This window comes from Oncorhynchus mykiss, chromosome 7, assembly GCF_013265735.2.
Source record: "Oncorhynchus mykiss isolate Arlee chromosome 7, USDA_OmykA_1.1, whole genome shotgun sequence".
NCBI classification, from domain to species: Eukaryota; Metazoa; Chordata; class Actinopteri; order Salmoniformes; family Salmonidae; genus Oncorhynchus; species Oncorhynchus mykiss.
Genome location: NC_048571.1, coordinates 44,736,508 through 44,751,698, shown reverse-complemented (window position 1 = coordinate 44,751,698; position 15,191 = coordinate 44,736,508). Strand labels below are relative to the sequence as shown.

The window sequence follows — 15,191 nt, the reverse complement described above, 5'->3', positions numbered from 1 at the left end:
AGTGCAGCAAAGAACTGAATAGAGACTGGGCGAGAAAGGCAGGCTATAGAATCTAAGCCTGTGGAGCAGCTAAATTAGGGGGAACTAAATATTTTCCAGTCCTCTGGTCAGTCGAACTGACCACACATCCGTTTCCTCACAATCTTTAGCTGGACGTATTCCCAGTTATAACAGAAATTATGGGGTGCATACTGCATAAATGTTCATGTTTCATGTTCATTTTGAAAGGGGCTAAGACTTTATCTACACCCAGAGGAGAACCCTTTGAAGAACCCTTGTTGGTTCCGGGTAGAACCCTTTTAGTTTCAAGTAGAACCGTGTTATGTTCCATGTAGAACCCTTTCTAACTGGAACCTAAAATGATTCTCTATGGGCACAGCCAAAGCTTTTTTTCTAAGAATGTACAGAGAAGCCACTAACTTGGTTCAGCTTACCTCTCCAGGCCGAATCTTGATGTAGAAGTTGCTCCTCTTGTAAGAGATCTTAAGGATCTTTGGCCAGGCGAAGCGGTTGATCCTCAGGCGGTCGCGGTAGATCAGGAGCCCGTTGGCACACACGCCCAGCATGATGTCAATCCCTTCTGAATCCTGGAGCAGCCAAAGACAAGCATGGCAGAGGAGAGGAAGATAAAAGGAGAGGAAAAAGAGAGGGAAGGAGAGGAAACATTCAAGTAATAAAGTAATATGTTGGTAAAATAAATAATCCTGCACAGTCACATAGAAATTTAGACTAACAACATGTCATATGTAACAGCATACCTTGGCATGATGAAGGTCCACCCCATACATGGATAGCTTCTTAGCATTTTCCAGGAAGTTGATTTCTGCGTCAGCTGGAGTCATACCCCTGAAACCAAAAATGGGAGAACGGGAGAACCAATTGAATACTCAAAATGGTAAGAGTGATATTTTTAATCCCATGTCTCTCCCTCCACCTTTCTACCATAACTCCTTGGGCAAGAGCCAAGTGCAGGGGCCATGCCAGGAAAGGGATGGGGGAGACCCTGAGACTTGGGAAGTATTGACAGTGTTGGCAAGGCCTATTGTATACAGCCATGACAGACCAGGGCAATGTGGTGGCATCTGTCAACATTTGTATGGTATGTTGTTGGACACTGTCTGAGCAAAGGTTCATCAGCAGGCTGCAATGGTTCCATGTGAATGGGAGATGTAACTAAAATGGATTTACTATAAAAAATGCTGAACTGAACTGAAATAAACCTAACTGGGCCTAGAGATTTCTCTGACCATGTGATCTGACCAGGAAAACCTACAAGACCCTAGTCATGGCCCTATCATTTTCTGGTGGTCAGATTATACTCTTGGACATAACCGTACGTCCTACCTGTAGTTACGATGGAGCTCCATGACCCTCTCCTCCAGCTCTCGTGTCTGATTGGGTGCGAAGCGGAAGTCGCTGACGTAGTCGGGGCCATGGTCGTCGGTGTCATAGTCTCCCAGCTCGGCCTGCACGGCGTAGGAACCCAGCAGGGCATGGGTCACGAAGGAACAGGGCAGACGACCTGACAACATGTCATCTCTCAGCTGCAGACACAGGTAGTACCTGTGAAGGAGAGGGAGACGTTAAAAAAGGCCATAGCTCCAACAAGAATGCTGAGGAGTTAATCCATAACAGTCAGTGGAATTCCAAATGTAGCTAATCCTTCTAAGTAGAGTGGGATTTTGAACTATTTGACAGCTGTGAAATATGCACTGAAATGATTACAACTGTACAAAGTCTTTCAACACAAACTTTTGTTATTTGACAGCGATATTTTAACGTGCGAACCGACACTGTAAGTATGAGAGACTGCATGCTGCAAGCTTATACAGTGCATTCGGAAAGTATTCAGAACCCTTCACTTTTTCCACATTTTGTTACGTTACAGCCTTATTCTAAAATGGATTAAATAAATGTTTTCCTCAATCTAAACACAATACCCCATTATGACAAAGCAAAAACAGTTTTTTGAAAAAAACGGAAATACCTTACTTACATAAGTATTCAAACCCTGTGCTATGAGACTCGAGCTCAGGTGCATCCTGTTTCCATTGATCACAACTTGATTGGAGACCACCTGTGGTAAATTCACTTGATTGGACATGATTTGGAAAGGCACACCTGTCTATATAAATCTCACAATTGACAGTGCATGTCAGAGGAAAAACCAAGCCATGAGGCTGAAGGAATTGTTCGTTGAGCTCCGAAACAGGATTTTGTTGAGGCACAGATCTGAGGAAGGGTACCAAAACATTTCTGCAGCATTGAAGTTCCTGAAGAACACAGTGGCCTCCCTCATTCTTAAATGGAAGACATTTGGAACCACCAAGATTCTTCCTAGAGCTGGCCGCCCGGCCAAACTGCGCAATCGGGGGAGTAGGGCCTTGGTCAGGGAGGTGACCAAGAACCCGATAGTCACTCTGACAGAGCTCCAGAGTTCCTCTGTGGAAAATCTTCCAGAAGGACAACCATCTCTGCAGCATTCCACCAATCAGGCCTTTATGGTAAAGTGGTCAGACGGAAGCCACTCCTCAGTAAAAGGCACATGACAGCACACTTGGAATTTGCCAAAAGGCCCCTAAAGGACTCTCAGATCATGAGAAACAAGATTCTTTGGTCTGATGAAACCAAGATTGAACTCTTTGGCCTGAATGCCAAGCATCACGTCTGGAGGAAACAAGGCACCGCTCATCACCTGGCCAATACCATCCCTACGGTGAAGCATGGTGGTGGCAGTATCATGCTGCGGGGATGTTTTTCAGTGGCAGAGACTGGGAGACTAGTCAGGATCGAGGTAAAGATGACCGGAGCAAAGTGCAGAGAGATCCTTGATGAAAACCTGCTCCAGAGCACTCAGGACCGCAGACTGGGGCGAAGGTTCACCTTCCAACAGGACAAAGACCCAAAGCACACAGTCAAGACAATGCAGGAGTGGCTTCGGGACAAGTCTCTGAATGTCCTTGAGTGGACCAGCCGGAGTCCGGTCTTAACCTGAAAATATCTGTGCAGCGACGCTCCCCATCCAACCTGACAGAGCATGAGAGGATCTGCAGAGAAGAATGGGATAAACTCCCCAAATACAGGTGTGCAAGCTTGTAGCGTCATACCCAAGAAGACTCGAGGCTGTAATCGCTGGCAAAGGTGCTTCAACAAAGTACTGAGTAAAGGGTCTGAATTGAAGAACAATTGAATCAATTTTAGAATAAGGCTGTAACGTAACAAAATGTGAAAAGGTGAAGGTGGGTTTGTGTGTGTGTGTACTTTATATAGGGCCCTATTAGTAGCCTGAATCCGTTTTCCCAAATTTCATTTTCTGCATTTTTTTTTTCCAGGTTTCCGCCCCCACCATCATCGCTAACAGCTACACAAAGTGGTAGGCACCCGCACCACAGATACACAGACGGGGAATTCTCGATGCCTCTTCAGAAAGTCGCACGAAATACGAATCACTGATGCATTCTGTTCATGTCTAATGATGAACTTAGGCTAATTAATTACTTTTCAATACATTTATTTGATTCCTACTAGTGCAGTAATTGTTGAATTCTGTTTGGTCACACTTTATTTTTGTACATACTCTACAGATGGTCACACCAACAAACCATCTGTTGATAAGCAACTGCTTGCTGAGGTTACAGCTAGATTTAGGGCAATGTTTAGGCTCCTGAACAGCTTCTACCCCTAAGCCATAAGACTGCTGAACAGTTAATCAAATGGCTACCCATACTATTTGACCTTTTTTTGCATGGACTCTCTTGCACTGACTCTATCCATATTCACTGGACTCTACCCACACACTCACACCTTTTTACAATGTCACTCCAACACACACGCTCATACACACACACATGCATATTGACGCTGATGCTACTCTGTTTATCTATCCTGATTGCCTAGACACTTTTGCCCCTGCCTACATGTACATATTACCTCAACTACCTCGTACCCCTGCACATTGACTCGGTACCGGTACTCCTTGAATATAGCCTTATTATTGTTATTTATTGTGTTACTAATTTATTTGTATTATTTGAAAATGTTCTTACTTGTTTAACTCTGTATTGCTGGGAAAGGGCTTGTATCTAAGCATTTCACAGTAAAGCCTACACCTGTTGTATTCAGTGCATGTGACAAATACAGTTTGATTGTTAAGAATAAGGGTTAAGTTTAGGATAAGGTTTAAGGTTGGAAGAAGTTAATTGAAATGTTACGGATAGTCTGTAGAGCAACTACAGATGGACTATCCAAATATAGTGTTATCTGGATTCCGTGATTCTGGCTATACTCGACCCTGCTCTTCTGGTGTCCACAGATGCATCAGATTATGACTTGGGTGGTGTGCAAATACATCCAGACGGAACAGAACGGACAGTTCTGCATCCCGTTTCTTCTCCTCAGTCGAGTGGAAATACACTATGGTAGAAAAGGAAACGCTTACTTGTGTGTGGTCAGTTGAGCTGTAGCGAACGTTCCTGTGGGGTACACCTTTTATCCTACGAACTGATCATCAAGCCTTTTCTACCCGTATTGGCAGTGGTGTAAAGTACTTAGGTAAAAAATGCTTTAAAGTACTAAACTAGTTTTGTAGATATCTGTACTTTACTATTTATTTAACTTTTACTTCACTACATTCCTAAAGTAAATAATTTTTTACAATTCACACACTTATCAAGAGAACATCCCTGGTCATCCCTACTGCCTCTGATCTGGCGGACTCACTAAACACAAATGCTTAATTTGTCAATTATATCTGAGTGATGGAGTGTGCCCCTGGCTATCCTTAAATAAATAAAACAAGAATAGTGGCATCTGGTTTTCTTAATACAAGGAAATTGAAATTATTTATTGAAATGAAATGATTAATATTTTTAAGCATGTTTTAGCCATTACATTTACTTTAAATACTTAAGTATATTTTAAACCAAATACTTTTAGAGTTTTACTCAAGTAGTGTTTTACTGGGTGACTTTCAATTTTTCATGAGTCATTATTAAGGTATCTTAACTTTTACTCAAGTATGACCATTGGTTCCTTTTTCCACCACTGCCTATTGGCATCAAAAGGTGCTGGAATGCGCATTGCAAGATGGTCTGCTCGCTTACTGTGCTTCACATATGACATTCTGTACAGGCCTGGATCAGTAAACTTAATTGCAGTTACTGTTGTTTTGGTTACTATGCTGTGCATTTTAACAGTGCCATTATTTTGTGCTTTGAATAAGAATAACTGTTCAATTAAAGAATTGTGAAATGTTTTATTTGGGTTGTTCTTAGAAAGCTTTCACAAGAGGGAAATATGTATTTCTGCTGCACTACCCACATTTACCACTAGAGACACAGGTATTCTATCCTACCTATTCTGACACAGGATGGAAGTACAATGAGAACAGGATTTCAGATAGGGAGAAGAAGAGTATGCATGTGCTGATGATGTATGCTGTGATGGAGTGCTAAGCTTGCTGAGTAAACGTATCCTTAATTTGACCCATTGTGTCCTCATGTTATCCTCTTGCTCTTTTGCACCCCAGTATCTCTACTTGCACATCATCATCTGCACATCTATCACTCCAGTGTTGATGCTAAATTGTAATTATTTCGCCGCCATGGCCTATTTATTGCCTTACCTCCTTACTCTTCTCTATTTGCACACACTGTACATAGATTGTTTTTGTGGCACTGCTTTGCTTTATCTTGGCCTCAACTGGCCTACGTAGTTAAATAAAGATGAAATAAAAAAAATTACAAAAAATGTTACTCAGGCTACACGACAAGCTGATAGGATTGGAACGCGGTGTGGTCGGCTGTTGCAATAGCCCATCCGTGAAAGGACGGACAAGTTGTGTGTTCCGAGATGCCATTCTGCACATCACTGTTGTACAGCGCCGTTACTTGTTCGTGGCCCGCATGTTGGCTTGCACGATTCTTGCCATTCTCATTTGACCTCTCTACTCAACTAACTGTTTTTGCGCACTGGATGTTTTTTGTTTGTCGCACAATTCTCTGTCAAACCTAGACACTGGTGTGCATAGAAAGCCCAGGAGACCATACCATGCTCAAAGTCCTTTAGGTCACTCGTTTTGCCTATTCGAACATTCAATCGAACATTAAGTTACATACACTAATTTGACTGTGCCTTTAAACAGCTTGGAAAATTCCAGAAAATTAGGTAATGGCTTTAGAAGCTTCTGATAGGCTAATTGACATAGTTTGAGTCAATTGGAGAAGTACCTGTGGATGTATTTCAAGGCCTACCTTCAAACTCAGTGCCTCTTTCCTTGACATCATGGGAAAATCAAAAGAAATCAGCCAAGACCTCAGAAAAAAAAATGTAGACCTCCACAAGTCTGGTTCATCCTTGGGAGCAATTTTCAAACGCCTGAAGGTATCACGTATAAACACCATGGGACCACGCAGCCATCATACCGCTCAGGAAGGAGACGCCTTCTGTCTCCTAGAGGTGTATGTACTTTGGTCCGAAAAGTGAAAATCAATCCCAGAACAACAGCAAAGGACCTTGTGAAGATGCTGGATGAAACGGGTACAAAGGTATCTATATCCACAGTAAAACGAGTCCTATATTGCCATAACCTGAAAGGCCGCTCAGCAAGGAAGAAGCCACTGCTCCAAAACCGGCATAAAAAAGCCAGACTACGGTTTGCAACTGCACATGGGGACAAAGATTGTACTTTTTGGAGAAATGTCCTCCGGTCTGATGAAACAAAAATAGAACTGTTTGGTAATAATGACCGTTGCTATGTTTAGAGGAAAAGGGGGAGGCTTGCAAGCCGAAGAAAACTATTACAACCTTGAAGCACTGGGGTGGCAGCATCATGTTGTGGGGGTACTTTGCTGCAGGAGGGACTTGTGCACTTCACAAAATAGATTGCATTATGAGGCAGGAAAATTGTGTGGATATATTAAAGCAACATCTCAAGACATCAGCCAGGAAGTTAAAGCTTGGTGGCAAATGGGTATTCCAAATGGACAACGACCCCAAGCATACTTCCAAAGTTGTGGCAAAATGGCTTAAGGGCAACAAAGTCAAGGTATTGGCGTGGCCATCACAAAGCCCTGACCTCAATGCTATAGAAAATGTGTGGGCAGAACTGAAAAAGCGTGTGCTAGCAAGGAGGCCTACAAACCTGACTCAGTTACACCAGCTCTGTCAGGAGGAATGGGCTAAAATTCACCCAACTTATTGTGGGAAGCTTGTGGAAGGCTACCCGAAACACTTGACCCAAGTTAAACAATTTAAAGGCAATGCTACCAAATACTAATTGAGTGCATGTATCTTCTGACCCAGTGGGAATGTGATGAAAGAAAGAAAAGCTGAAATAAATAATTCTCTCTCTATTATTCTGATATTTCACATTCTTAAATTAAAGTGGTGGTCCTAACTGACCTAAGACAGGGAATTTTTACTTTGATAAAATGTTAGAAATTGTGAAAACTGAGTTTAAATGTATATGGCTAAGGTGTATGTAAACTTCCGACTTCAACTGTAGCAAGCCATGGCCACGTGAATCACTGTTTGTTGGAGCAAACCATTTTGGTGAATGGAGTGGTGTACCTAATAAACATAGTTTTTATACAGTGTGAAAATGATATGGGTTCATGCTGCCCTGCTGGACCACAGTACCTGGTGATGTCCTCTGTGAGCTGGGAGGGGTCTGGAGGGTAGAACTTGACAGAGAAGGCAAAGTGCCAGGGAGCAGCTGAGGACAGACAGAGGAGAGGGGATGAGTTTACTGCCCATGTTGACTGGACATCTATTACTGATGTGATGTATTTGTATTTGTATTTATAATGGATCCCCATCTACTATTCCTGGGGTCCAGCAAAATTAAGGCAGTTATACCATTTTAAAAACATCACAACAGATTGCACAACACATTAAGTGTGTGCCCTCAGGCCCCTACTTTACTACCACATATCTACAACACAAAATCCATGATGTGGAATAGAGTTCCATGTAGTCAAGGCTCTATGTAGTACTGTGTGCCTCCCATAGTATGTACTGTGAAGAGACTCCTTTCTTGTGGCATGTCTTGTGGGGTATGCATGGGTGTCCGAGCTGTGTGCCAATAGTTCAGACAGGCATTCAACATGTTAATACCTTACAAAAACAAGTAGTGATGAAGTCAATCTCTCCTCCACTTTGAGCCAGGAGAGATTGACATCCATCTTATTAATGTTAGCTCTCTGTGTACGTCCTGTTCTGAGCCAATTGTAATTTTCCTAAGTCCCTCTTCGTGGCACCTGCACGACTGACAGGTGTGACAAAACTAGGGCCTGTAGAACTCACCTTGTTGATAGTGTTGTTAAGAAGGCAGAGTAACACTTTATTATGGACAGATGTCCCCCATCTTAGCTACTGTTGTTTTAATATGTTTTGACCATGACAGTTTACAATCCAGGGTTACTTCAAGCAGTATAGTCACCTCAACTTGCTCAATTTCCACATTATTTATTACATTTGGTTGAGGTTTAGGGTTTAGTGAATGATTTGTCCCAAATACAATGCTTTTAGTTTTTTAAGTAATTTAGTACCAATTTATTCCTTGCCACACATTCTGTGTTGCAGTCATTTCAGTTCTTGTAGTAGCTGACATGTATAGTGTTGAGTCATCCACATACATAGACACACTGGCTTCACTCAAAGCCAATGAATGACATGTTGTTAGTAAAGATTGAAAAAGTAAGGGGACTAGACAGCTGCCTTGGGGAATTCCTGATTCTACCTATGTGTGACACATGTATGACATCGCCAAATCACCAATAAAAGTGTCTGAGAACATTTAATTACGGCAACAGTACGGCTACAACAATAGCATAGAAACGAGCTTGTATTAAACATAAACTCATTATATTGTCTTAAATGGACCTACAGCTTCTCCTTGTACTGCATAAGTACTTAGCAGATTCCATTTAGAAACAAACAGTATTTGAATAATAACTGTGTTTTCGGTCACTGTGTGTAGATGTGATGTGTCTGTGCTATGTGCTACGTATACTGCGTGTGGGCCAAGGATACTCACTGCGCATCTGCTTCTTGATCTCCTTGGAGGGGTCCAACCAATTCTGAAAGACAGACAGAAGAGAGCGCATTCACAGGCGTCTGTGAGAGACGTGGCTAATGCACACCCTGTTGCCATGCTCTGATTCACTCCGCAGCTCTAATTACAAATGGTGTTTCTAGTGAAAGCCTTCACTGTACATGTGGTTCAATGGAACGAGGAGGAGAGGGAGGAAGCAGGAGGAATCCTCCCCCACTGAGACTTTCAGCATGAGGAAATGAGAGTGTCAGTCCCAGCATCTGTTAGCCCATTTTGACAGTGAATTACCACTGGCCAGTTATCCTAGCTCGTATCACGCCAGATATGTACATTGACATCGTTCGCCACAAGAGGCTCAGTTTTGTACAGCTACTCTAACCTCCTGCTTTGTGTTGATAAAGCTTTCTCATTCAATGCACACCCTCTTGCCGGGTGTGAAATCTCTCAGGTTATGGCCTGCTCTTTGACAATCACACCATGCTCATGTGCTGTTAGTTGAACAGGAAGTGTGAATATGCCTATTGCATGGATAATAGTGCAGGCAGGCGTGTGCCTGACCACTGACAGTGAGCTTCCCAGCTTTCTGAGCCTGAGTGGCACATCCCAGCTGCTGAGTAATGGTGAAAGTATTTTTGGCAGCTACTACAGTATCACTCTATCACTGTAAAATCAGGAGTGGAATAGGTTGAAACAGCACCGCAGTCTCCAATAATATCTTTGGAAAACCATGAGTGTTCCTGCCAATTTCGTAGCATCGCTTTAGTGGAAACCAAGTCTGTTCTCAGGGCAGGCCTGGTTGTAGCTAGATATGTTAGTTGCATCAGGGACAATTTTAGCTAACCCTAACCCTTTTCAGAACCTTAACATTATTCTCCTAAACTGCCACATTAATTATCCTAACCTGCTAGTAGTCAAAACGATCAGATCTGCCATGAGAACAGTCTTGGTTTCCACTAATGCGATACAGTGGCAATTTCAGTACACACAACCTGAAAAATTCACCCACACCTGCACACTAACATGCTGACTACACCGGCAACCCGCACATGTTGATTTTGTCTATCCCCACCAGACACGATCATGACACGCAGGTTAACATATCAAACCAACTGTGAACCAACTTTAATCATTTAAGGACAGGTCGAAACATACATGAAACATTCAAGGACATTTAGCTAGCTAGCTGTTGCTAGCTGCTGCTAGCTAGTTTGTCCCATAGACATTGAAACCGGTAGATAGTGATAGCGACGATGGCACATGAAGCCGGAAGTATTTGAATTTGAAGCACCCCATATTGCTGAATGGCACCAACTATCAGAAAGGATCATGGTTGATGTAGTTATTTTTAACCTGCCAGAGAGAGTTAACCCAACGCTGCTGGGTGCACATGCAAAGAGCATGCATGAGGGTGCAAGTCTCCTTGTGGCCTGCTGGCCCGTGATACAAATACAATTATTAAATTACGAGCCTTGTTGGTTAAGCCACAGAAAAAGTCAGCAACCTTCCTACTAGCCATGATTGGCTGAGATAATGAGTTGGCTGGACAAGCCAAGATAGGAGTTAAGATTGGTCTGCCATATAGAAGGTTTCTGTCTATTTGAGCTGGTCAGTCTGTGTTTGAAATCTTGTTGAACGCGGCTTTTTTGAAATGTAACGTGTAGTGGAGCTGCAAAAGTGTTGCTCTCCACTTTCTGGAGGTTGAGTTTTGAAAATCAGTGGAATTAGAGTGTGATAGCTAAAGAGATGGAGAAAAAATCTTCAAACTAAGGGCAACCATGGCATGGCATCCGTGACAGGGAGATGCGTCCATCATGCATGATTATGTATACGGGTAAGATAGTCTGGCTAGCTACCTTCAGATATTACACGATTCTAATTTTGACAGAAAGTGGTTTCATTTCAAGCTAAAGTGTACTGTTAGCTAGCTAGCTTACGTTAGCTGGCTGGCTCCCTAGCTGATGTTATGTGTATGACGTTATTATTAGTATCCCAGAACCGTTAGCTAGCTAACATTGAACCTGGTTAGTTAGCTCCCACCAGATTCATGCAGGATAGTAACGGCATGATTTGGCACTATGTTCATTGCTGTTTAACTAGCTAACATTTGCTGGCTGGCTCGTTAGCTAACGTTACGTGACGTGTGTGATCTTACACGTTGTTTACCTAGCCAGGTTTATTATTTACCTAGCTAGCTACATGACTCAGTTAAAGTGTACAACATCCGTTGAATATGGCCGGTGTCAGTAAACATCTGCAAAAAAGCGTAATATAATTGTTGCCAGCAGAGCTGGTTAGCATGTTTTCATGTTATCCAGAGGTAAACAAATCATCGGCCAGAGCATCAAGTGTGTGCTGTGAACTCACCGAGAGCGAAAGGAGATGGGTGGGGCTAAAGCTTAAGAGGGTGTGAACGATGCTGAATGGGTGTAGACAAAGAAGAGCTCTTCACTAGACACCAAACCATTCAAAGGCCATTTTCTCAGCAGAAATACTTTCCCATTCTTCCCCAAATATGCAGTGTATGATATACTATTTTGTAGCTCTGAGCCTCTACTTTAATCCAATGTAAAAAACACATTTTCAAATTTTGCTACAGAAGACCAAATCCAGGTGGTGAGTCACAAATGTAGTAGTCAGAATGGATCACTATTTAATTAAATATCTCGATTTGTAGCGAACTTTCAAATAATTCACTGTGAGGATCAAACTTGATCATATTAAACACATTTTACAGGCCAAAACGGCTGTTTAAAAAAACATTGTTTTGCCATTCTGGTGATTGTAATTTACATAGGCTTTCTAGGGCAGACCAGCGCTTTTGGCACCTCCAGCTTGCTACGCAGTAGCCAACCAGCAGAGCTCTGGGCTTCACGCTCCAGACTGGACACTGTGGGCCTGGTTTGTCCTTAGAGATAAACATTGGGTTGTTATTTTACCTGTTATGCACATGTTCCTCTTTTTAGATGGTTCTTTGTAGAATTTTGACCCAGAGCCATATGAAATCATGTTTCTCTACTCCAACGATTAATCCACACATAAAAAGAGAAGCCTAGTTAGTTTTTTAGTTAGTTATTGAATTAATCTCTCCTTGTTTGTCTTATAGGCATCAACGTGGGTTTGTAGCTTACCGATATCCAATAAGGAGGGGACTTGCAGCGTGTGGCATGTCTCAAATAGGACCAAATTCTATTTTAGCGCTTGGTGCGGGTGAAATTATTTTGCAGCGCTCACGCACACAACTTGGCCGGTGAGGTGTGCATTTAATGAACTGATATCTACTCACACAGACACTAACAAGCTCTCACTCACACACAACCTGAGTGAGGTCCTCTGGTGCTTAATCAGCGTGCTAAGCACCATAATCAACAGCAGTCATTTATTATCCTCCCGAATCTCTCAGATGTCGGCCTGGGCCAAATGCCACTCAATAACTAAAAAGGCACTGTCTCATTTGTCTCCTCTCTGTAGAGCAGTCCAGCAGGAATAACAACTGTTCTCACTGTTCTGCTGCCAGGATGCACTGCAGTCAAAGTTCACAAAGCAATCATAACACAATAGATGTTCTCCCCAAATGGTGTGGACATAATATCCTCAAAGAGAGGCAGAGATGAATTTGAGGAAGACATTTCAATCAAGTATTGTTTGGCTTAGAGTCACCGAGGACCCAAGACAGTAAAGGCTGCCCTGGTATTGAAGAGGGGGCCTACCTTCTCTCAGAGGTACCTACAGTTGAAGTCGGAAGTTTACAAACACTTAGGTTGGAGTATTTAAAACTCGTTTTTAAACCACTCCACAAATTTCTTGTTAACAAACTGTAGTTTTGGCAAGTCGGTTAGGACATCTAACCGACTTGCCAAGGAAAATTATGTGGATATTAGGTTATGTGGATAATTGGAAGGAAAATTATGTGGATATATTGAAGCAACATCTCAAGACATCAGTCAGGAAGTTAAAGCTTGGTGGCAAATGGGTCTTCCAAATGGACAATGACCCCAAGCATACTTCCAAAGTTGTGGCAAAATGGCTTAAGGGCAACAAAGTCATGGTATTGGAGTGGCCATCACAAAACCCTGACCTAAATTATATAGAACATTTGTGGGCAGATCTGAATACGTGTGTGCGAGCAAGGAGGCTTATAAACCTGACTCAGTTACACCAGCTCTGTCAGGAGGAATGGGCCAAAATTCACCCAATTTATTGTGGGAAACTTGTGTAAGGCTACCCGAAACACTTGACCCAAGTTAAACCATTTAAAGGCAATACTAACAAATACTAATTGAGTGTATATAAACTTATGACCCACTGGGAATGTGATGAAAGAAATAAATCTGAAATAAATCACTCTACTATTATTCTGACATTTCACATTCTGAAAATAAAGTGGTGATCCTATCTGACCTAAGACAGAGAATTTTTACTGGGATTAAATGTCAGGAATTGTGAAAAACTGAGTTTAAATGTATTTTTTTATTATTTTTTTATTTCACCTTTATTTAACCAGGTAGGCTAGTTGAGAACAGATTCTCATTTGCAACTGCGACCTGGCCAAGATAGCATAGCAGTGTGAAGCATAGCAGTGTGAACAGACAACACACATGGAGTTACACATGGAGTAAACAATTAACAAGTCCATAACACAGTAGAAAAAAAGAGAGTCTATATACATTGTGTGCAAAAGGCATGAGGAGGTAGGCGAATAATTACAATTTTGCAGATTAACACTGGAGGGATAAATGATCAGATGGTTGTGTACAGGTAGAGATATTGGTGTGCAAAAGAGCAGAAAAGTAAATAAATAAAAACAGTATGGGGATGCGGTAGGTAAAATTGGGTGGGCTATTTACCGATAGACTATGTACAGCTGCAGCGATCGGTTAGCTGCTCAGATAGCAGATGTTTGAAGTTGGTGAGGGAGATAAAAGTCTCCAACTTCAGCGATTTTTGCAATTCGTTCCAGTCACAGGCAGCAGAGAACTGGAACGAAAGGTGGCCAAATGAGGTGTTGGCTTTAGGGATGATCAGTGAGATACACCTGCTGGAGCGCGTGCTACGGGTTGGTGTTGCCATCGTGACCAGTGAACTGAGATAAGGCGGAGCTTTAACTAACATGGACTTGTAGATGACCTGGAGCCAGTGGGTCTGGCGACGAATATGTAGCGAGGGCCAGCCGACTAGAGCATACAGGTCGCAGTGGTGGGTGGTATAAGGTGCTTTAGTAACAAAACGGATGGCACTGTGATAAACTGCATCCAGTTTGCTGAGTAGAGTGTTGGAAGCTATTTTGTAGATGACATCGCCGAAGTCGAGGATCGGTAGGATAGTCAGTTTTACTAGGGTAAGTTTGGCTGCGTGAGTGAAGGAGGCTTTGTTGCGGAATAGAAAGCCGACTCTAGATTTTATTTTAGATTGGAGATATTTGATATGAGTCTGGAAGGAGAGTTTACAGTCTAGCCAGACACCTAGGTACTTATAGATGTCCACATATTCTAGGTCGGAACCATCCAGGGTGGTGATGCTAGTCGGGCGTGCGGGTGCAGGCAGCGAACGGTTGAAAAGCATGCATTTGGTTTTACTAGCGTTTAAGAGCAGTTGGAGGCCACGGAAGGAGTGTTGTATGGCATTGAAGCTCGTTTGGAGGTTAGATAGCACAGTGTCCAAGAACGGGCCGGAAGTATATAGAATGGTGTCGTCTGCGTAGAGGTGGATCAGGGAATCGCCCGCAGCAAGAGCAACATCATTGATATATACAGAGAAAAGAGTCGGCCCAAGAATTGAACCCTGTGGCACCCCCATAGAGACTGCCAGAGGACCGGACAGCATGCCCTCCGATTTGACACACTGAACTCTGTCTGCAAAGTAGTTGGTGAACCAGGCAAGGCAGTCATCAGAAAAACCGAGGCTACTGAGTCTGCCGATAAGAATATGGTGATTGGCTAAGGTGTATATAAACTTCAGACTTCAACGGTATGCTGTGAGATAAATCCTCCAGCATTTATCGTCTTTGCCTCACACACACACTACTTTCTCTTCCCCAGACAGAACGGGCTCAAAAATCTCAACCACTTGTGACAAATCAGGTCACAACATGTCATTCTGTAACTACTGAGACATATACAAGCTGTTATTAGTGACAGGA

The 15,191-nt window shown here is 42.6% G+C and overlaps 1 protein-coding gene across 6 annotated transcripts in view; it reads right to left on the bottom strand.

Moving 5' to 3' along the window:
* Positions 1–15,191, bottom strand: part of LOC110527864 (band 4.1-like protein 1) — a 108,310-nt gene that overhangs the window by 26,397 nt on the left and 66,722 nt on the right. For 5 of the 6 annotated variants that reach the window (XM_021609428.2, XM_021609429.2, XM_021609433.2 and 2 more), the window contains exons 5-9: positions 9,038–9,080; positions 7,639–7,714; positions 1,345–1,563; positions 759–846; positions 435–587 (exon numbers count right to left, since the gene is read on the bottom strand). In XM_021609428.2, the coding sequence (XP_021465103.2) occupies positions 435–587; positions 759–846; positions 1,345–1,563; positions 7,639–7,714; positions 9,038–9,080 (579 nt within the window). Of the gene's footprint in view, positions 1–434; positions 588–758; positions 847–1,344; positions 1,564–1,996; positions 2,051–7,638; positions 7,715–9,037; positions 9,081–15,191 lie in introns of those variants that run through there. The other variant, XM_036983328.1, reaches the window with a different exon arrangement.